This window comes from Pseudorca crassidens, chromosome 9, assembly GCF_039906515.1.
Source record: "Pseudorca crassidens isolate mPseCra1 chromosome 9, mPseCra1.hap1, whole genome shotgun sequence".
Classification (NCBI taxonomy): Eukaryota; Metazoa; Chordata; class Mammalia; order Artiodactyla; family Delphinidae; genus Pseudorca; species Pseudorca crassidens.
Window position 1 is genome coordinate 70077288 of NC_090304.1, and position 22203 is coordinate 70099490.

Here is a 22203-nt window from a genome sequence, read left to right on the forward strand (position 1 = left end):
CATTTTGACTTCTGACTCCAAATACTCCTTTCTAAATTAAACAGCAATTTTTTAATCCACCTTGTACTGATTTGAAGTGTACCTAGTTTTGTAAATTTGTCACTATTTCTGAAGACCCTGTTTTCATGTACCTAATTTTAAATTGTCAAATGTCAGAATCAAAATCAATAACTTTAAATGAACTGTCTCCATTTATCTTAATAAATATGGTCTATTTATCAGGGTATTATTATATATTTAAAACAGGGTCTATCTATATTTCTCCATCTTTCTTACCACCACACAATTTCAGGTCACCTTTAATTACTATTAAACCTCCCAATTTATAGCCTTCTTTCACTGATTATTTTGGGACTTTTGGATTTATAAAATGAAGATTTCCCCAAATATTCTTTAAAATCATTTCTCTATAGAAAATATGAAATGCCATATTCTCATTTTAAGCAAGTTGTAGCTTTCATTCTCTAAATTAATATATTTATTTTCCAGCTAGCCAATCCAGTCATTTCAACCATCTTCAAAACATCGCCAATCTCTCTAGCCAAATGAACTCTTTTCCAATTGACATATTATTAGGGATGGCTAAGATAATCATGGCATCATCTGCATGGCTTTTATGTGGCACTATTATTGTACTAATAATTTACAATTATTTACATGTACATTTCCCTACTTTATTTTATATATAAATTGATTTTTTCTTTCAAAAATTTGTTTCTTTTAATCATGAAATATTTCCAAATTCTCCTCTCTCCACAGTACCTGCTGGACACTAATACTACTAATACTACAATTAATACTACTGAGCTGATAATTGGAAACATCAATGCATTCATGCCATGTATCTACATTCAGTAATATATCGCTATGGACTAAGTAGCTATAGAGTTTGTTTCCAACCACATTGTTTTCTTTGCAAAATTTAGTGAGAAATGTTTACATTTTTAGAAATATTAATACCATGCTTTTGTTTGTACATCCCTGTACGTGGTGCCTGGCACTTTGTCATGCACTGTGAGCAATACAAAAGTAATGAAATACATAGTCCTTACCCTTAAGTTGCTTACAGCCTGGACAGAAAGATGAGATATGATGGCCAGCCCTAGGCAAAATTGAGAAGCAGTGAAGTTTTCTCTGGGATTCCCAAAGCCACATTCTTTCCTCTTATAAATCTGTGAACAGATAACCAGGCTCCGTGAAGACACTACTTGAGCAAAACGGTGAAGAACTGAGAGCATGCTGTATCAAGTAGTTCTACCACTTCTTCCCCAGCTTAGCCCAGTTGGTACTGCCTAAAGGAGGCCTGAGATGGTTGTTCTGTCTGTTCTCAAGAATGGGTCAATCTTGGCTTCACCTGGGATAACAGTTTTGAAAGCCACAGGGGACAAAGTCACTAAATCAGTCCAAGCCCCACCCCCTCAAAAACAAGAGAGCAGGTTTGGTGACTGAGTGTAAAGAATGAAAGAAGGGAAAAAAACTTCTGGTGTCAGCTCAGGAAATAGAAAGGAAGTACTGGTTGATGCAAAAAATTGTTTGAAACTCCGCTCTTTGTTATCAGTATTTGTTATAAAAATTTTTTTATATTTTTAACAAACAAAAATCCTTATTTTTAAAAAGATGCAGTAAAGGAACTATACTCCAATAAAAATTAAAAATAAAAATAAAGTAGCGGATTCAATTCCATACTTTCCTAGCAAAAATTAGAAGATATATCTATTACTAAATCCAAGATGAGTGATTTGATACTTTTTTGTTTTCCTAATGGGGAAAGAATGGATTTACTTTTTTTCTCAGAAGAAAGATGTACAAATGAAAGAAGCCCTGTTCATTGTGCTTTAAAATGAATAATTTTTTCAATTTATATTTCTCTCTCCACTTTTTAAAGGAATTTAGAGCAAAGTCAAGAGAATGGGACAAACAGGAGATACTATATCAGACTCATCTGGTTTCTTTAGATGCTCAACAAAAAGTATTATCTGAGAAGTGTAATCCATTTCAGGTACATTATCTAATACTATCCTCTAAATCAGAATAAATTAGAAGTTAAATACTATTACTCTCTTTACCATTCAGCATGTAATCCTTCTACAGATACAAATGCCAACTAAGGGAAAATAACCAGAGTAGGTCCAACACTGGGTAGAGTTACAAGTGCGTGAAATATCTGTAATGGTGACTTTAGTCTGTATGTCTCAGAAGGTGGTGCTATTAAAATTCTCCATTGTTATTATGTCATTAAATAACATGTTTTTGCATGCCTATGAGCAAGTCATTTAGAAAGTCTTAAGATTGCTTGATCCTGGCACTGTAGAACCTTACAGCCTAGACACAGATAATACATGTACAGGTTTACAGATAATTAATGACAAGTGAATGAAAAGGATACAAATCCTTTTGGAGGTCGAAGGAGTACGAGAAAAATTTGGACTGACATAGTCAGGAAACATCCTCCAGCAGGGGTGGGACTAGGCCTGGGCCTAGAAGAAGAATGGCTATATTTTGAGACAAGAGAGAATGTATTCCAGGTGGTGGAAATAACATGAGCAAAGTCACTGAGGCAAGAGAGCAAAAGGCAAATTCAGGGAATGGAAAGTGGGCCAATTGGCTGGAAGTCCATGTGGGAGGTGAAGGGGCAGTAGGCGGGAGGGAAGGCTGGCGAGTTGGATATTAGATTGTAATAAGCCTTAAAGGCTTACCTAAGGAATTTTGAATTTTTATTAAAGCTGGTAAGAAACATTTTTGTTTGATATATACTTATTTTTCATTCTTTCTTTAAGTTACTTGAATTATATGTTATACATGTTCCCTGAATTCAACAATACAAAATAATGTGATGTAAAACTGATAGCCTCATCCTCTATTTCATTCTTATCCATTTAATATAAACACTGTTAACAATTAGGTGTTTATCTTCACATACATTTTCTTTTGTTTGTGCAAATATGTAAATATATGCTTGTGTGGAAATTGTATATTTTTCTTTTTTAAATTTTGCTTTTTTACTTAATAAGCCATGAAGAGCCTTTTGAGTCACTACTTAATTAAAATATTTCAAAGTATATAGTGTATATATATCATATATACCATAGTATATCGCAGATGTACCATAATTCTTTCAATCATTTCCTTATTAACTAACACTCAGGTTGTTTCCAGTTTTCTGCTATTACAGTAGTGTAACAAATACCCTTGTATGTACATCTTTAAATACGAATACTTTCGTTTTGTTAAATAAAAATCCTAGAAATGATCGCTGAGCCAAAGGGTTTGTTCATTCAAAATTTTAATAAATATTAGCAGATTCCTTTCTTAAAAATGATAGTAATTTATAATTCATGAACAGGCAACAAGACTACCCCTACTCTCACCAGCATGGACTATCAGTCTTTTGATTTTTACTAACTTGATGGACTAATAGTAACCTTGACTTCATTTGTTTTACGTTTCTCTGACTACTTGTAAGGTTGAGCATCTCTTCTTGTGTTTTTCAGCCTTTTTCATTTCCTCTTCTGTGAATTGCCTGTGCATAAACTTTGCCCACTTTTCTTTTGTGTTGTTTGTCTTTTTCTTATTGATGTGTAGAAGTTTTTGTACATCAGAAATTACCCTTGTTATACATGTTGACAACTTCTTTGTACAATCCAGATTTTTTTTATTTTGTTTATTTTTTGTCATAGAGACATTTTCAGCTATTATGTAATTGAATCCATGCTTTTTTTCATATCTTCTATATTTTCTTTTTTGCTGAATAAGAATTCCCTAGCAAAAGCCATCTACTCTACTCTGCATCTATGCTCTGAGGTTATACAGATATATTTTCTCTTTATGCCACCTGAAATTCAGGTTTTAGAATAAACACAAGACTGAATTATGAAGGACAAAGCTTCACTATCTAATAATATATTTAAAGATGTTTTTACTAATTCTTTTCTATCATTCTTGAACTTTATGTAAGCTTAAATACGATACTCTTCACTTAACTGACACAATTTTCATATTTCTCAGAAACAGGAGCAAAGTTACCAAACTCCACTAAATAGTAAAAAACAGGACATAGAAGAAGACAGCAGCTCTGAAATTCCTTGGATATGCGAACCAGATACCAGTTGTGAAACCAATGAAAGAGATGAGTTCATTATTGAAAAATTAAAATCAGCTGTGAGTGAAATAGCGCTAAGCAGGAATAAGTTACAAGATGAAAATCAGAAGCTCTTACAAGAACTAAAAATGTACCAAAGACAGTGCCAGGTAAGGATTTATTTGTTTTTCAACTGTTATAGCCCATGAGTTGTACAAATGATGACTCAACAGGCATGTGGATTAGAAAGCTAATTTTTTATTACATATGTAAATTCAGCTCATATTTCCTCTTAATAAGTAATTCTTACTTGATGAGTAAGTTCAGTATTCCCGTGGGTACTTTTCCCCACTAGGTGCACTCGGGTTCTGCAGCGACGTGATAATAAATATTACCAGTGCAGTAGAACAGTGGTCTCTCACAGACCTCTCTTCCTAAAAACCATGGCCCTTTAGCCACACCACACCCTCTGTCTCCAGTGTTCATTCTCTCTGACACTGTGCCTCTTTGCCTCTCAGGAGTCCTGGGCTGGAGACCCAGGAAATGATTAAGGGTTTGACAATCTAATCACCTCCCTGAGAGGCATGAGGGTCACTCCCTGTGATTTATCGCCATTAACCTTATCATAATCGTTTACCAAATAGGAGGTAACTCCACCTTGGTAGATGTGATGGATGGTTTTTCCAAGGATTAATTTTTTTCTTAACTCAAAAATCTTTTTTTTGTCTCTCTCTTGGAACCGCTAAGAAGGTTATGCAGCATTCATCAAAATTGATCATTACCAATTTCTCGACTAAATGTGTATTTCTTATTCATGGCTCTCCCAGTTACTTGAGACATTCTGTGGTTTTCTCTCCCATTCTAGGTCTTATCTCCCACCAGCAAACATTCAGCCTCTTTCTACTGATTCCTCTGTGTCAGTTGGCCCATTTCTTAGTCCCACTCTATTCCCTCCTCAGGCTGAGGTCACCTTTCCAGGTCACTGCCTGAGCAGACTCCCACTTCTCTAAGATATTCCACCTCAGGTTCTTCTTCCCAGGGTCACTTCTTAGTGTTGGGCCGACTTCTCCTTCCCTCCTTCTGCCACATTGTATGTGGGATTACGTGTGGGATTCATCCTTTCACTTCTTTCTCTGCCAGCATCTATCTTCTGTGTTCCCCTGTCCCCACGTTGGCAAGGGGACAGAGCACAGGCTCCCAGCTTCTCCTATCCTGTGGCATTTCTACGAGAAGTACAGCTTCCCACCCCAAACTCCAGCTTTGTTTGGGGAGGGGGTGTTATTCCAATACAAATGAGAAAGCAGATGTACACAAACCAGGCTAAACCACAAATGCTAAACACTGAGAAAGTCATACATCTTCTAGAAACAGAAAAGTTATTGATGATGTTTTCTCTGGATTCACTAGAATGTAAGTGAGACGAGCCCCTCCCCTTCTGCTCTAGAGCTTGTCCAGGTGCTTTCTAGTGTTTAGCTCGCCATCAGCCCACCAGTCCTGGTGGAGCTGGGTTTGCGTGACTGCTAGTTCTGACAGGCTCCCCTTCCTCCCAGGGGCTGCTTCCCCTTCATCCCCCTGGACAGGGGCCACGGGTCACACCTCTGGCCCTGATTTAAAGACGACTTAAATTTACATTTTGCAGCTGTCTTTATACTGCTAGAGGCTGCACCAGGATCACAAGGGTTCACTTGCAGAAAAAAAAAAGCAAATTATTCTGGAGTATGGTTCACACACACACACACAAAATATATTATAGTTCTAATGAAAAGATTTTTGAGAAGTAATTTGCTTCAAAAACTTCAAGGTGTCTAAAAGCTAAGATTTCTACTTCCAGGAAAACACTAATTAGTTTTGATGCAACTAGAAAAAAATGCTGCTTTTGTTTGGCCTTTTCCCTGTTTTACTTCCAAATTTTACTTACGTTTCATTCTTTTGCTTTAGAATAAGTATCAATTATTTACTGCTTGATAGCTGATTGAGGGTTCAAACTCACTGCTTCTCTCAAACCATTAAGCAAATTTCTAACTAAACAGATGGGCCTCAAACTAGTTTTACAAAATTTATATTTTACCAAATGGGAATAATTAGAAGTGAATAATCACTGTAACAAGTGCATGTATTTAGAAAGAAGTTTCTCTTCTCTTTTTGCAAAACTGTCATATGATGGTGTTCCACGTCTTGCACATGAATTTAAAAAGACAACCATTTCAGTCTGAATTACTGTCACTTATTGTATATAAAATTCTCTTTAGTTTACAACACACTTTAATGCCAGCTGCATCTGAATTTTCACACGAATCACACCTTCTCACTTGTCTTTCCACAACCTTGAAATGTGTCAGCATAGCTATTAATTCCATTGCATATGTTTATTTACTGTGCTGCATTACTCACGTTTTGAAAGTGTACAATATTTCCCATTGGCAGTTAATGACAGAAATAAATTGTTCTGCATTTTTTCTAATATCTATGCCTAAAAAATGGACCTTTTTTCTTTGCTTGTAAATGTGTCATTAAGGTACTAGAGCAGCACTGTCCAATAGAAATATAATGCAAACCACAAATGTAATTTAAACTTTTCTAGTAGCCACATTAAAAGAAGTAATACGAAATGGGTGAAATTAATAGATAATTGTAATAAACTTTATGTAACACAGCATATATCCAAAGAGTTATCATTTCAACATATAATCAATGTAAAAAATTATTAATGAGATATTTTACGTTTCTTTTCATACTAAGTCTTCAAAATCTGGTGTGTATGTTACACTTACACATCTCAATTTGGATGTTTAGTATTCACCGGAAGTTCCCAATCTGTATTAAGATTTCATAAAATTTACAGTTAAAAAGGTAGAGATCTACATACCCAAGTTGTTCCAAGCAAACTTGAAAGTGTTCCAGTAACTGAATCAAGTACCAAAGAATCATTTTTCCTGAATATTTGCATCCACACTGACAAATAATTGATTTGACTTTTATACAAAAGCATGCTAATTTTAAATCACCTAATCTAAGTTAAATCACCAATTCTTGTGTCAACTCAGTATTATTAACATTGAATTCAAAGGGATATTACACAAGTCAGAAAACAACTCAATTTATCAATATCAACAAAGCTTATTTTTTTGCACTTTCTAATCAATTTTACATAATCTTGTCAATTATAATTAAAAACTTTCACATATTCCTTCATGTTAGAAAAACCTGTCAAATCATTATTATTGTAAAAGTTTCAATTCTAACATAAATTCTTCTACCTGTGCAGCTAGATCACAAAGAAGCTTTTTTTCCCTTAATGATATCTCCAAATGTCACTCTTTTTTTTTTTTTTTTTTTTTTTTTTTTGCGGTACGCGGGCCTCTCACTGTTGTGGCCTCTCCCGTTGCGGAGCACAGGCTCCGGACGCGCAGGCTCAGCGGCCATGGCTCACGGGCACAGCCGCTCCGTGGCACGTGCGATCCTCCCGGACCGGGGCACGAACTTGTGTCCCCTGCATCGGCAGGCGGACTCCCAACCACTGCGCCACCAGGGAAGCCCCAAATGTCTCTCTTTTAGGTATTATTTTCTAATGACAGTACACAAATAGACTCCATTATTATCACATTTTACAGAATTCCATGGTGACACTACATTTCATTGTCCTGGAGTTAGAGCCCTTTTGTACCCCACCCCTTCCCCAAGTGAAGGCAGGCCCACTCTTCTACATGCAGGTTCATGTTAGATTGCTCCCTGGTAGTAAATCTGCAATGCAGGGAGCCGGGAGAGTGCCTTCCTCAATTGGGTAAAGTAATCGATGAAATTCACATCGTTAATTTGTCTTTCTATTTGCTAATCTATTGTTTCACATTTCTTTTGTTTATTTTGGAATTTTAACCTCATCTGAAAAATCCCCACTGTTTGAGACAAGGACTTTATCCAAACAAGTCTGTTAGGTCACCTATTTGAATATATTTTCATTCTTATTTCCAAATCAGCCAGGAATTTCTGGGGCTAAAGTATTGCAGCTAGGTCTTTTACTGAGCCCAGGTCTCTAGGTCTCCTGGAAAATAATACATTATATTTAAGACTTTGGTAAAAAAAAAAAAGAAAGTTTATCTGGGAACCCATATGTCCTATACTGTCTACATGATTGTAATTCTAAGCTGTGAATTTTTGCGTAAGAATTAATGAATAAGAAAACGTATGTTCACGTAAAAGCTTATACATGAATTTCATAACAGCATTATTCATAATAGCTAAAAAAAAAGGAAATACCCAAATGTTCATCAATTGATGAATAAATAAAATGGTATATCTATACAATTAAATATTATTAATAAAAAGGAATGAAGTACTGATACATGCTACAACATGGATGAACCTTGGAAGCATTATGCCCAGAGAAAGAAACCAATCACAAAAGGCCACATGTCATATGATTCCATTTGTATGAATTGTGCAGAATAGGTAATTCCATAGAGACACAACATACGGTAGTGGTTGCCAGGGGTTGGAAGGAAGGGAAAATGAGGAGTGGTTGCTCATGGGTATGTGGTTTATTTTAGGAGTGATGAAACTGTTCTGGAATTAGATAGTGGTGATGCTTGCACAACTTTGTGAATATTCTCAAATCCCCCGAACTGTACACTTTAAGTGGGTGCATTTTATGGTATATGGATTATATTTGAATGAATCTATTATTGATATATAAAGCATTATTGAACAAATGATTTTTTGAAAATATCAACAGTGTTTTTTTACAGCCTTTATTAGCAGTGCCCTCAGAACAACACCCCCCCCCAACTTTACCGATAAGCTACAGGTCTGCTTTACTTATTTTGCACAAAACAATTATTTTTGCGTCTTGAATGTTCTAACTGAACTAGTAGACAAAAGATCTGGATTTTTGCATTCCAGAATCTGCAACTTATGAGCTATGTAACTTTGGACCAAGTCTGGCCCTCAATTTCCTCATCTATAAAAATGGCGATGGATTTGACGACTTGGGTCATCAAATATATTAATATGTTAATATGTTAATATTAATTACATTAATAAATATTCATTTCTCTGTGTAATTGAGTGGAGGAGACCTGTTGATATGAAAGGACTCTTCCATTCCTCTCTCCCAGAGAACAGCCAAGTTCTGCTGGAGAAAATCACTCAACAGGTCATGGGCACAAACCTCAAATGAGTATCAACATTGCCAGGAGTCCTACTGTGTTGCTCCAAACAACTAACTCTCCCATGCCCATTGAAGGCCATCTCAAACCTTCTCCACTCTCAAAAACCCCTCCCCCACCCCCACCTCCACCTCTCCTTCCACTGACCTGACATTGCCTTTTTCCTTCACAAGGAAAATAAAAGCCAACAGGTAGCCCCTCTCCTAGCTCCCCATTTCCAAATGCATATACGTGTCTCCATTCCATCTTCCTTCCTTCTTTCCTACTGCAGGAGCAGAGGGACTCTTTTGCTTTAGGCAGTTCTTTCACTTGTGCTTTGGGACCCACCCCACCTACCTTCTCAGGAACCTGACACTGTTAGTATTACCCCTTCTCTCTCCCAACTAGATCCTTCCCAACAGCTTCTAAACTTGCTCAAGTCCCTGCTATTAGCCAAATAAAACACTGGGCTCACAGGATTGCTGGTATTTCTAGTTACCAGCTGAAGTAGGGCTATGATTGGGCAATAGTGGAACCGTAAACCATGGTTTATAATTCACTTTGTTGGCCAGCTTTGAAATTAGATTTTTCTTGGCTATTATCTTATTTAAATTAGGAATTATTTGCATTCATTCAAATTTTATGCATTGATATTTTATTCATACTTTTATGTTTCCCTCTTTCATACAGTATGGCCATATTTGGATGCTTCTTTGTCTTTATCACTAGACTGTAAGCTCATGAGGACAGATCCTGTGTCTGTATCCTCAGTGCTGAGCATAGAGTAAGAGCTCAGTAAATGTTGAATAAATGAATGAAATTCTGTAAGACAGAGCCAGCAAAGGATGATATATCAGTTCATTTGAAATTAGGCTGCTTCATAGATGTTAAATATTTTTAAAAGTATTATACATCATGATATCCAAATGTGAGAATTGAAATTTTTTGATGTTTTTATTTAGGCCATGGCAGCAGGACTCTCAGAGGTGAAAAGTGAGTTACAATCACGTGATGATCTCTTGAGAATTATAGAAATGGAACGATTGCAGTTGCACAGAGAATTATTAAAACTAGGAGAGTGCCAAAGTGCTCCAGAAAATAAAAAAAGGTATATTTTTATATTCAGCAGCCTGAGAAAAACTATTCAAAACATCATGTTTGAATGTTTTTAAGAGTTTTATATTTGAAACTAGAATTAAAAGTCAGTTTTGTATTAACATGCTGTTAATTATTAGGTAATATTAGATATTAAAAATAAAGTTAGTGGGGGCTTCCCTGGTGGCGCAGTGGTTGAGAGTCCGCCTGCCGATGCAGGGGACATGGGTTCGTGCCCCGGTCCGGGAAGATCCCACATGCCGCGGAGCGGCTGGGCCCGTGAGCCATGGCCGCCGAGCCTGCGCGTCCGGAGCCTGTGCTCTGCAACGGGAGAGGCCACAACAGTGAGAGGCCCGAGTACCGCAAAAAAAAAAAAAAAGTTAGTGATTATTTATCTTCAAAATCAGTATCTTTACTCACCTAGAAAATTATATCATGCTCTGATATGTGGACATTTATGTGTCATAATGAAGTCAGAGACTTTCTTAGAACTTTATTCTTCAGAATATCGTAAAAACAATAGAATAGAGCTGGTATTTAATTATCAGTGTTGGTAAATAAGATTTATTCCATATTTTTCAAATATTTTTATTTTGTTGGCCTTAAACCTGTTACTAACTTTTCACTCATAAATGTTGTATTTATTTTGGCCTCCACACTCACCACCGTGTCAGTTCCATCAAGGGTTTTGTTAGACCAGACTTTTTTTCCCTTTTTTAAAATCAGACAGATATTGTGTACTACCTAACCACAAAGGAAATGGAACTTCAGAGGATTATTAAATGTTTATGTTTGTGAATAGACAGTTTGAATGTTCTAACTATTCACTGATGTTCTAATTCTCATTAGAACTTGAATCCTTCATACATCTGAAGGCGAATGCCAGACCAATGATAGGATTTTAGAAACTGAATAGCCAAATGGTAAGGGATATTTTATTGAAGGATCATTACATTGTTTTAAAGGCAATAATTATTTCTTCAAAGTTGTGGGATCTGCTAGCATTTCTTTGAGGTCTACGCTTAACAACAAATGGCAAATTAAGATCCGTAAAAATGACCTACTGTGCATCTAACGAGGGATGGTAGAATGCCTGTTAGCCAGTTAGCATTATAGAGTGCTCAGATATATAAGCTATATGTCATCACCGCTGATCATTAATAAATCCATTGGAAATATATTATGTGCAAGGCACTGTCCCAGTGTGGTGAGTTGGTGAGAAATGTCTTTGCGCAAGGAATATATATGCCTAAAAACGTAAGAAGTTTCCTACAAGAGCAAACCATTCAACCCATGTCTAGCTCTGGTTTGTGAAGAGCATTGTAGGTATTTTCTCTGGAACTTCCTCACAAGGCCAATGCTGAATTCCAGACATTGCCAACTGTCCTTCAATACATGATTTAATCTAAAATCTTGCCGTTATTCACATATTTGGCTAATACGACTCTTCTGGTATGCCTGCTTGCCATCTTCTATTTAAGTTGGTATATATTTTGGTCTCCAAGCTACATCTTTCTAATTTGGAGGATATTCTTCAGTTCTAGTATTCTGAGATTTGATGAAAAGATAGATATTTAACTTTTCACAGCTTCCATTGTATTTCAGACTTTGGGCAGAGTCTTCTCAGCCTTCATCTTTCCCACTAAAAGTTTCTAATTCTTTTAGTTTGTGCTCATATGAGCATGATTCTATCCTCTTTATTGTTTTGGGTTTTTTTTTGAATTTAGACTCTGTTTTGTCTTTACAGCTGTATTAAGGTGAAGCAGCCATGGCTACTGAGTGTAGACACACAATGGCTTTATAATAGTAGCATTATAATGTCTTCATTCATTTTCAGAACCTTTCTCCGTAATGCTAAGATTTTGTTAGCTTTTTCTTGTCTTACTTATAGAAACACCTTGGGCTGATACGTTCTGAGAGTTATAAAAATAATTTCTACATTCCCTTCTTACAAGATAAATGATAGTTCCTTTATATCTTTATATTAGCATGATTATTGTTTTCTTCTTTAAACTTGTCCACATTAAAGCTTGATGTTTGTTCCCTTCACTTACTGAAATTTATAAGGTCATTATGAGGTTTTACCATTCAGTTCAGCATTCCACTCCCTGAATTGCTTAGGAAGAATTAAAAAATTAGGAAATTTCATTTTTCACCTTTTTAAAATCATAGCAAATAAGAGAAATTTAAGATTGATCCTGAAATAATGTTTTAGGAGAATATTGGATAAAATACAATATATTACTGAGTGGGAAACAAAAGGAGACTGAAAAATAATGTGTTCAGTACATTCTAATTGTACAGGAAACATGTATGTTTCCATACACAGGCAAAAAAGACAATTAATGTACACAAAAATGCTGACAACAGTTTTTCCTAGATGACAATTTATCGCAGTATATACTCTGATAAACTGTTTTCTACACTTAACATGTATATTTGATAATCAGAATAAAAGCAGTCCAGTCCAGACATGTGTACCTCAGGGGTATCACTATTAATTTATACCTTTTAAAAGAGCCCTTTATTTTCCATCTTTACATTAGTTATTTCTCTATCATTACTCAGATTTTGTTGTGTTTGAATGTGTGGCTTAAGTTTTCGATTTGTGGAACTTTTTAAAAAGCTCTTTGGAAATCTAAAATTATGCTCACTTATAGGTGGGTACATTCCTCAAAACCCCAGACTCTACCAGGTTGGTCCAGCAATAGTGGAAAGCATGTTTCTTTTCTTGCCTGGTTATCTTTATTTTTCTGTTTTAATGTTTTTTTAATTTTACCAACCTCCCTGATGTGGAAGTGAACATTACCTGTTTCTAGTTCTCCAACCTTCCTATGGAAATGGTACTTTTTATACTAGTTTCTGCCTTTCCTCTCTAGTGTCCATATATGGTTGCTATTCCATTTTATAAATTGAGCAGCCAAAAAATAGACATATTTGCACTCTCTCTGGGTAGCCTGTCAGATTTAATCATTTTGAATCACTTTTACAGAGTAGCGGCTCCCCTCAGACATCTCCTGACATAGTTCCTTTCCACGATGTAGAAGCAGGTCAGGTGTATTTTCTTTTTTAAACTGGCTCCCAAGCTATTTTATTATACCAAACAGTCTTTTCTTCTTATCCAAAAATCTTATCTACATATGCAAATCCAGTATTCAGCCAATTTTTAATGTATAATTGAAATTCCATATTAATAACTAGGTTTTATTTTTTTCACTAAGACTATTTGCACTCAGTTAAATATGCAAATACTTATGGGACCTGAATGTATTAGAACTTGCCATTTCTGTAACTAGAAATGTTTCCAGCGGACTAATAATCTATCTCTGCATCCTATGATGGCCTAAATTAACAATATAATCACAACAATTTATCAAGTTAAGCTTAATTTTTACTCATTATAATTTGTAGACTTGAATCATCTTATTCACCATCTATTAAAGAATCAGAAAAACAACGGAAAGAGCTGTTTGCAGTGACCCCAGATCAACCAAATCATGAAAAAGAATTGAACAAGGTATGGCAAATAATGAGCTTTGTTCTTCCAGGCAGATCTGAAGTCTCTGAATACAAAGGGGGAAAAACATCTTCCCTCTCACTCCGTTCTTTTTTTTTTGCAGTACGCGGGCCCCTCACTGTTGTGGCATAGGCTCAGCGGCCATGGCTCACGGGCCCAGCCGCTCCGCGGCATGTGGGATCATCCCGGATCAGGGCACGAACCTGTGTCCCCTGCATCGGCAGGCGGACTCTCAACCACTGCGCCACCAGGGAAGCCCCCACACTCCCTTCTTTTTCCTTCTGTGTTTTCTCCTAAGATAATAACCTACCAAGCTGCTAATTCTGACACTCCTCTGTGTGATGCTACAAGAAAGACAAACCTTAGGTCATCACTCTGCTGCTGGGAGACTGCCCAGGAAACACAGAGGGCCTGTGGCTCAGTGCAGGGTAGCTGAGCGCAGGAAGTGTGAAAGCAGAGGCCTGCACTCAACCACACGCTAGGTGCGTGAGCTTTGGGAAGTTGCCTATGCGAGCTGCTTGTGTTTCTCATTTCTAGGATGGGGGTGGGATAATTCGCCCTACCTCATAAGGTTGTGATGAGGATTAAACAAGCTTAAACAATGCTTGCCATGTGCCAGAAGCTGTTCTAAGGGCTTAACAAATCCTAATTCATGTATTCCTCACAACCATCTTATAAGGTAGGTACTAATACTACCCTCTTTTACATTTAAGGAAACTAAGGCACAGAGAAGATCAGCAATTTCCACCAATATTATATAACTAGTAAGTAGCAGGGGCCGGATTTGAATCCAGGCAATCTGGCTCCAGGATTCATACTCTTCCTTTAAGAGTATGAATTCATACTCTTCCATTAAATCCATAAAATAATGCAAGTAAAGTGCTTAAAACGGGGCCTACCTAGCTCAGAGGAAGCACCTAATAGATGTTGGCTGCTCTTGTTATTGGTGACACCCACATTTTGTCTTTGAGCACCTAACATGTGCCAAGTACTCTGACAGGAGCTAGGCAGCTACAAAAACTGTCTTCTCTTCTTCCTCTAGTCAAATTCAGTAGTGGCTTTCCCATGAGTTTCTCACGGCTGCTACCCACTTCTCTGGTCTTTCAGTTTAAGGATTACACAGAATATTCAATGCTGTATAGTCTAAACAATTGTTAAAAGCAGGAAAATACTGGGTGTGCCTTTGAATTATCATCCGGTGCCCAGCAAAGTGCCTGACACACAATGAGAAAATAAATATTTAGAGAACAAATTAATTAATATTAAGGCTGAAGTCTCCCATAATTGTATAGGGTCATAAATTCAGTTGTTTGTATAAATTAAACAAACATTTATTGAGTATCTAGTAGGACTGTTGCTGTACTGCTTATTTCTGTAGGAAATATAATAATGTAAAAGCCAAATCCCATCTCCTGAAGAATTGACTGTCAGGCAACTATTAAGTGTAGAAAAGGTGTTATGAATTACTGATCATTTTCCTTATATTTTTCACATAATCCCATGAAACTTATTTTACTGATATTTTAAAATATAACTTTAAAAACTGTTCTTGACTGGAGTCCCCAGTGAATACATTATGATAAAAGGTTGATTAAATCCTCCTAAAGTATAGTTACACCGTTCTTAACCTCATAGATTTAGGTAGAGTAATAAAACTTAGAAGGAATCTACTGATTTTGCACAGTTTTGATGTGGAGGGAGAGACTGCAAGACACAAATCTCTTTACAGACTCTGGGAGACCTCTAGATAATGCATTGCTGTGCAGAAAAGGTAACAAATGAATTGTGTATAAATAGCTATAGTTTCTGGGAAGTGTTTGTAGAGAGCATTTTCATTCTCTTGTAATAAAACCAACAAGAGCCATGTACTATGAATCTTGCAAGTGTTTTATTTCTTTCTCTTTTGTCAATATAGAATGATTTTTAGTAACTTATTTTGTGATAAAATTGACATTTTTAATAAAGCCAAAAGTCATTTACAGCTAGGTAAATTAATCTCATTTAAAAAGAAATTTTGCAGTATAGCATGTTTTAATATCTAAATGTTGTAAAAATAATGAAAATAGTTTACTCCTTCTTCATGATAATATATTCATTTTTTTCCCACATTTTAAAAATACCATTTTAAGAGAACATGTTAAACTACACCATGGGGATGCAATCAGCAAAATCCAAATTGGGGCAAATGATAGAACAACCCCATTGTTCATCAAATAAATTGTAAGAGAAAAAAATTGGAGAGAGAAGATGGGAGATGAAAGGAGATGTGTAATATTGTCCTGGGGTAAGGGTATTTGTACTTCAGTCTCCTAGTCTACGCTTCTGTTCTTAGGAGCTGGATAACTTAGACCCAGTCAGTTCCTTTCCCTATGAGCCTTTGTTTTTCCATTTTTTTAATGATGGAGTTAGGCCATGTGATTTCTAAGGTTATGTCCAACTCTGAAATTCTAAAAATTTTGATAAAAAGAATAGACTCAGGTGAGAGATTGATGGTATAAAGCCTGAGGCTGGACCATGGTTGCCTTACTGACCTGAGAACTTTCCATGTTAGGTCATCCCACTCTGGCTTTTTTCCAATGTGGGAACCACGTTCTAGGGCTATGCTCACAGAGGTTACATAGAACAATGGGTAAGGACCTGGAATCAGACTGCCTGTCACCAAGAATGTGACTGTGAACAGTTATGTATCTTAATTTTCTGATCTGGAATATAGAGATTGTGGTGATTAAATAAGACGATGTATGCAGAGTACTCAGAACACACACACACACGTGCACACGCACATGCATGCACAAAGAGAGGCTTTAAAAAGATAGGTGCCAGGGGCTTCCCTGGTGGCGCAGTGGTTGAGAGTCCGCCTGCCGATGCAGGGGACACGGATGCGTGCCCCGGTCCGGGAGGATCCCGCATGCCGCGGAGCGGCTGGGCCCCTGAGCCATGACCGCTGAGCCTGCGTGTCCGGAGCCTGTGCTCCGCAACGGGAGAGGCCACAACAGTGAGAGGCCCGCGTACCGCAAAAAAAAAAAAAAAAAAAGATAGGTGCCAGTCGCAATGTGTGGACCATATTTAGATCTCAATTCAAATAAGCAAACCTGCAAACCATTCATTACACTTCTGATACAATTTTAAATTTGATAGTGCCTGGATATTGTATGATATTGAGGAATTGTTGTTAATATTTTTAAGACATTATAATGGTATTCTGGTTATGTTAGAAAAGAGAGAGAGCACACCACTATTCTTTTAGAGATATATCCTGAAATGTTTAAAGATGAAATGAAAAAAAAGTTTTTGAAGTAAGTTCCGAGAGGTAAATTCATATAAATCTCTTTGTGAATGGCCCCTCCTTAACTCTCCAGCCTTACTTCTCACAACGCGCCAAGTCCCAGCCACTCCAAGCTCCTTTGGGTTCACTGAGTGTGCCTTCTCCATCTGACCCCGTTCCTTCACTGCATTCGTTGCCTGGGACCTCACCTCCATCTCTCTCTTCCATCTGGCTTCCATTCATCCTTCAGTATTCCGTGCGATGTCCCTTCTTCTGGGAATCCTATCCTGGCATCCCCAGGCTGGAGTAAGCACTACTCCACTACATACTGCTGATATCAGTTGCTACACTGTGTTCTAACTGTTTATTTTCCTGTTTCCCCCGATGGACTGTGATTTTTTTTTTTTTTTTGAGACCGGTAATTACATACTTTATCTCTGATCCTCAAGAATTAGAGAGAGTGAAAGATTTCTAGAAAGACTGGAGGAGGCTGGACTAAGACAGTGGTAGTAGGAATGGAAAGCAGAGGTGAGATTTAAGAGAGGTTGAAATAGAAGGGACAGAATTTGCTACCTGACTTGATTTGGGAGGATGAGGGAGGGGAGGAGTCCAAGGTGATCCAGAGGTTTCTACTGTGGAAGGTTTAGCTAAAGTTAAGAATATGAGACTCCACCGGCTTAAGAAGTGTAGGTGATGCTTTTTGATGGACACCTTAAGTTTGAAATTTATTGTAACAAGATTCTTAAAAACATAGTGTTCAGTCGCAAATAGTACAGCCTGATTTAGTCCAAAAAAGCACTGAATTTAGATCCAACAGTCCTAAGTTCTAGACCTAGCTCTGCCAGTTAATAGCTTTATGAATTTGAGCAGGTCACCTAACCTCTCTAAGCCAATTTTTTTCTCCCTAAAAAATGGTTCATCAGCCTCTGGGCTGTGGGTCCAGTGCTCTTCCATGGCACCAAATCCGGAGTGGTGGTTTAATGGGTATCAAGTAAGTTACACGAGATGAGTGAGTTCCACAGTCTGCTGCACAACACAGTGCAACAGTAAACAGTAAGGTATTGTGCACTTAAAAATTTGTTAAGAAGGTAGAGCTTGAGTTAAGTATTCTTACCACACGTACACAAAATTAAAACAACAAAGGGACACAAAGAAACTTTTAGGTGTAATTGTCACGTTTATTTTCTTGATTTTGGTGATAGTAACACAAGTATATGTCCAAACTCACCAAATTTTATCCATGAACTATGTGCAGTTTTTGTATAGCAATTATACCTCAATGAAGCTGGGAGAAAAGTGCTTGATAATACTTTCCCCACCTTCCTGTCAAAGTCGTCATTAAAGTGGTATCAGTAGTTGGTGATGACTTACATACAATAGAAAATAGAAGTGAAAAAAAAATTTTGAAATTGGAAGGAAAAAGTCAATGAATCATTATTGTAAGTATCTTTTTCATTTAGCATTGATCAGAAAAGGAGGGTAAAGTGAGGTCTGGCAAAGTTTTAAGATAGGATGGGAAGACCGAACATGGCCAATAAAACCTTTTAGCTGCTGTATAAAGGATTTGTTACTATTTTCTGGAAAATATCTGCTGCAGATAAGAAGCCAACTCTATCAGGAGGAAGAGTACCATAGCTCTGAGCAGGAAAGAATGAGGAATGAAATCTCTGACCTAACTGAGGAGCTTCATCAGAAGGAAATCACTATAGCAACTATCATGAAGAAAGCTGCCTTTCTGGAGAGACAGTTAAAAATGGAGTTAGAAATAAAAGAGAAAATGTTGGCGAAACAACAGGTATGCAAGCGGCAGGAAGCACCTGTCCAGGTCACTCTTGCTCAGTGCAAATAGTCGCCTTCCTTATTGATTAATAAAAGGGTTGTATTTCTTGTATTGTTTCTGAGACTAACAGCACAGAAATGCTTTGTGGAGTCACATAAAACCTTGGTGAGATAATGCAAAGTGTCATCAAACAAGAACCAGGGAAACAAGTGACAGCACAAGAAAATTTCTTTAAATCTCATGCTAACATTTTCTAGTGACCCATATTCTGATCACCTCCCACAGCATGCTCTGGTCAAAGATTTCTTCCTGAATTTGTTTTCCATAGTTCTCTTCTATTAACATTTGTATCTTAAAAAAAGCTTCTACTCCAGCTTTTCTTGGACACTTCCCACTCCCATTTCATACCTTTGTTTTAGAGTTTTAAAAAATGGACATGAAACACGAAGATTACTTCATATTTACTGAACATGCACTCAATGCATAGCTTGGTTCATGGGGAAAAACAGCCATTATAACGTTCTACTGTTAAAATACTGCAAGTGACTTCTAAGTCTTCCCTCCCTCCCTCCCCTCCTATTCGTTTTGAAATTCCCTCAGTCCCATACTCATCATCAAACTGGTGGCCTGCTACTGAAAGTATAGGGTTTCTCAGTGTTTTTACCCCAAATATAGAGGGATTTTTAAATTTTATTTATTCATTTTTATACAGCAAGTTCTTATTTGTTAGCTATTTTATACATATCAGTGTATATATGTCAATCCCAATCTCCCAATTCATCTCACCACCAAATAGGGTTTTTGAGAGCACCATTCAATAATTTTCTAGCCATATGAGGGTTACTTCATAAATAACAGGGCTATTTCAATCCTGAGTATTGTAAAAACAAGAAAAGATTCTGCCTTTGCCCAAATATAAGCTTTAAACTGTTATTAATTTGTATAATATACAGGAAAACAGCATAGATAGGACAATAGCATTGGTTGCACCTGTAAAGGAAATGATATTTTTACAGGTGTTAACAGTGATCTGGGTAGTTGGATCATGAATGATTTTTAGTTTCACCTTTATATTCTTCTATATTTTTAGATTTTTGTCAAGGAGAATATATTTTGTAATTTACAAAAGTAAACCTTTTTAAGGGAAGTGTTTTATATGGAAATGAGCCCTAGATAAATAAAAGGGCAAATGCTGTCTAAGTGCTCTTAAGTAGAAGAAATTAGGGAAAAAAATAAATGAGGAGACAAAATGAAGTTGTCACAAAAAAGAAGGAAATTTGGCAGAAGTATCAAGAAGAACAAAATTAAACATGAAATCATATTTGCGTATTGTAAAAATTAATCAGGTCATGAACAAATTTAACGGACACTATTATTCAAGCATGTTTTTAAAACTGTAATTTTTCTGATGGTAATTTGCATACCATAAAAAAATAGAAGTGAGAAATGGAATTTTGGAATAGAAAAGTATAATGAATCATTATTGTAAGTATCTATTTTTAATTTAGCACCAATTTAGCACCTCCTTAGAAAAGGAGGGTAAAATGGGGCCTGCTGAAGATCTGAGAACTGAATGAAAATACCTGATTTATGATGATCCTGCCTAAGAAGTGTTTCCCTTCACTACACTTTGAAAATATTTACATTAACAAAATAAAATTAATTTTCATAGAATTGTGAACTTTTATTATGAATTTTACATTCACTTTTAACTACTAATCTCCTTTCAGGTCTCAGATAAGAGAGATAAAGCTGTCAGAACTGAAATCACACACCTGAAAGGCATGATGGGAGATTTAGACCCTGGACGGTACATGGTAATATGCTGAAATCATTCAGTAACTTGAACAGAGAGATTACTTAGTTGGTCAGGATTTACCCAGACATTCTTTACTGAATGCTTCCCACATGTCAGGCATGCAGGAGATGGGGTGGCAAATTATCTTGCACTTAGATTGAATTTACTTTTATCCTCAGGCTAGAACATGTGAATTTCTAGTTTTCTCCCTTGTTCTTTTCTTTCATTGGGCTCAATTCTGATCATTTCCTCAAACACACTACTTCCTTGCTTTTGCTCTTGCTGTTACCTCTGGAATCCTACACCCTACATGGCCTGACTCATGTGTCAACTTTCCCCTTGATGAAGCTGCTCCTGAAACTCCAGTCAGAATAAATCATTCCATCTACACTTGGTTTGTATTTTGGGTCCAACTTGTTTCATAGCTTATCACTTCCCCACTGGATGGTGAACAAAGACTGTGCCTCACTAATGTGTGTATCAAGAGTACCTCCCAGCGTCAGGAGTATAGACAGTATTCAGTGAATGCTGGTTGAATAAAAAGGATGGATCAGTGAATGATTGAGGACTGACCGTGTGGTTTCAAGCAGTGTCTTTACAGGTTTACACAAGGCAACTTAAACAGGTTCTGTGCCTTTCATTTCAAATGTTTAATATAACAGTTGAGGGTTGGTTTTTTACATGTAAAATAGAAGAATTTTATTTATTGAACTAATGAAATACCATTGTTACTTGTCTACCATTTATTTGCTCTGAGTGAAAATTCTGAGATAAAATAATTTTCTGCCATGCAGGGAATGGAGGGAATCGAGTACGGCAGGTGCTTAACCTGGCCGCACATTCCTCAGCTGTAAAGTGAGGAAGTTGGATCGGGCATTTTCCAAGGTCCTTTCTTAAGCCAGGATACTGTATTTCTTTTTTTGTCAGTATTTTATTTTTGCTTTTTTAATTGAAGTATAGTTGATTTACAATATTATATAAGTTACAGGTATACTACATAGTGACTCACAATTTTAAAGGTTATACACTATTTATAGTTATTATAAAATATTGGCTGTATTCCCTGTGTTATACAATATATCCTCATAGTTTATTTTATACATGATAGTTTGTACCTCTTAATCCCCTACCCCTATCTCTATATCTGTGAATCTCTTTCTTTTTTGTTATGTTCACCAGTTTGTTGTATTTTTTAGATTATACATATAAGTGATATCATACAGTATTTGTCTTTCTCTGACTTATTTCACTTAGCATAATACCCTCCAAGTCCATCCATGTTGTTGCACATGGCAAAATTTCATTCTTTTTTATGGCTGAGTAGTATTCCATTGTGTGTGTGTGTGTGTGTGTGTGTGTGTGTGTGTGTGTGTACCACATCATCTTTATCCATTCATCTGTTGGTGGACGCTTAGGTTGCTTCTGTATCTTGGCAATTGTAAATAATGCTGCTGTGAACATTGGGGTGCATATATCTTTTTGAATCAGTGTTTTTTGTTTTTCTCAGTTACATACCCGTGAATGAAATT

At 36.6% G+C, this 22203-nt stretch overlaps 1 protein-coding gene across 15 annotated transcripts in view; it reads left to right on the forward strand.

Moving 5' to 3' along the window:
* DEUP1 (deuterosome assembly protein 1) overlaps nucleotides 1–22203 on the forward strand; it is a 113551-nt gene that overhangs the window by 50716 nt on the left and 40632 nt on the right. For 11 of the 15 annotated variants that reach the window (XM_067750680.1, XM_067750681.1, XM_067750682.1 and 8 more), the window contains 6 exons: nucleotides 1886–1999; nucleotides 4006–4248; nucleotides 10182–10327; nucleotides 13726–13831; nucleotides 18694–18891; nucleotides 20607–20693. In XM_067750680.1, coding sequence (XP_067606781.1) covers nucleotides 1886–1999; nucleotides 4006–4248; nucleotides 10182–10327; nucleotides 13726–13831; nucleotides 18694–18891; nucleotides 20607–20693 — 894 coding nt within the window. The remainder of the gene's footprint in view (nucleotides 1–1885; nucleotides 2000–4005; nucleotides 4249–10181; nucleotides 10328–13725; nucleotides 13832–18693; nucleotides 18892–20606; nucleotides 20694–22203) is intronic. The other 4 variants (XM_067750685.1, XM_067750687.1, XM_067750688.1 and 1 more) reach the window with 4 other exon arrangements.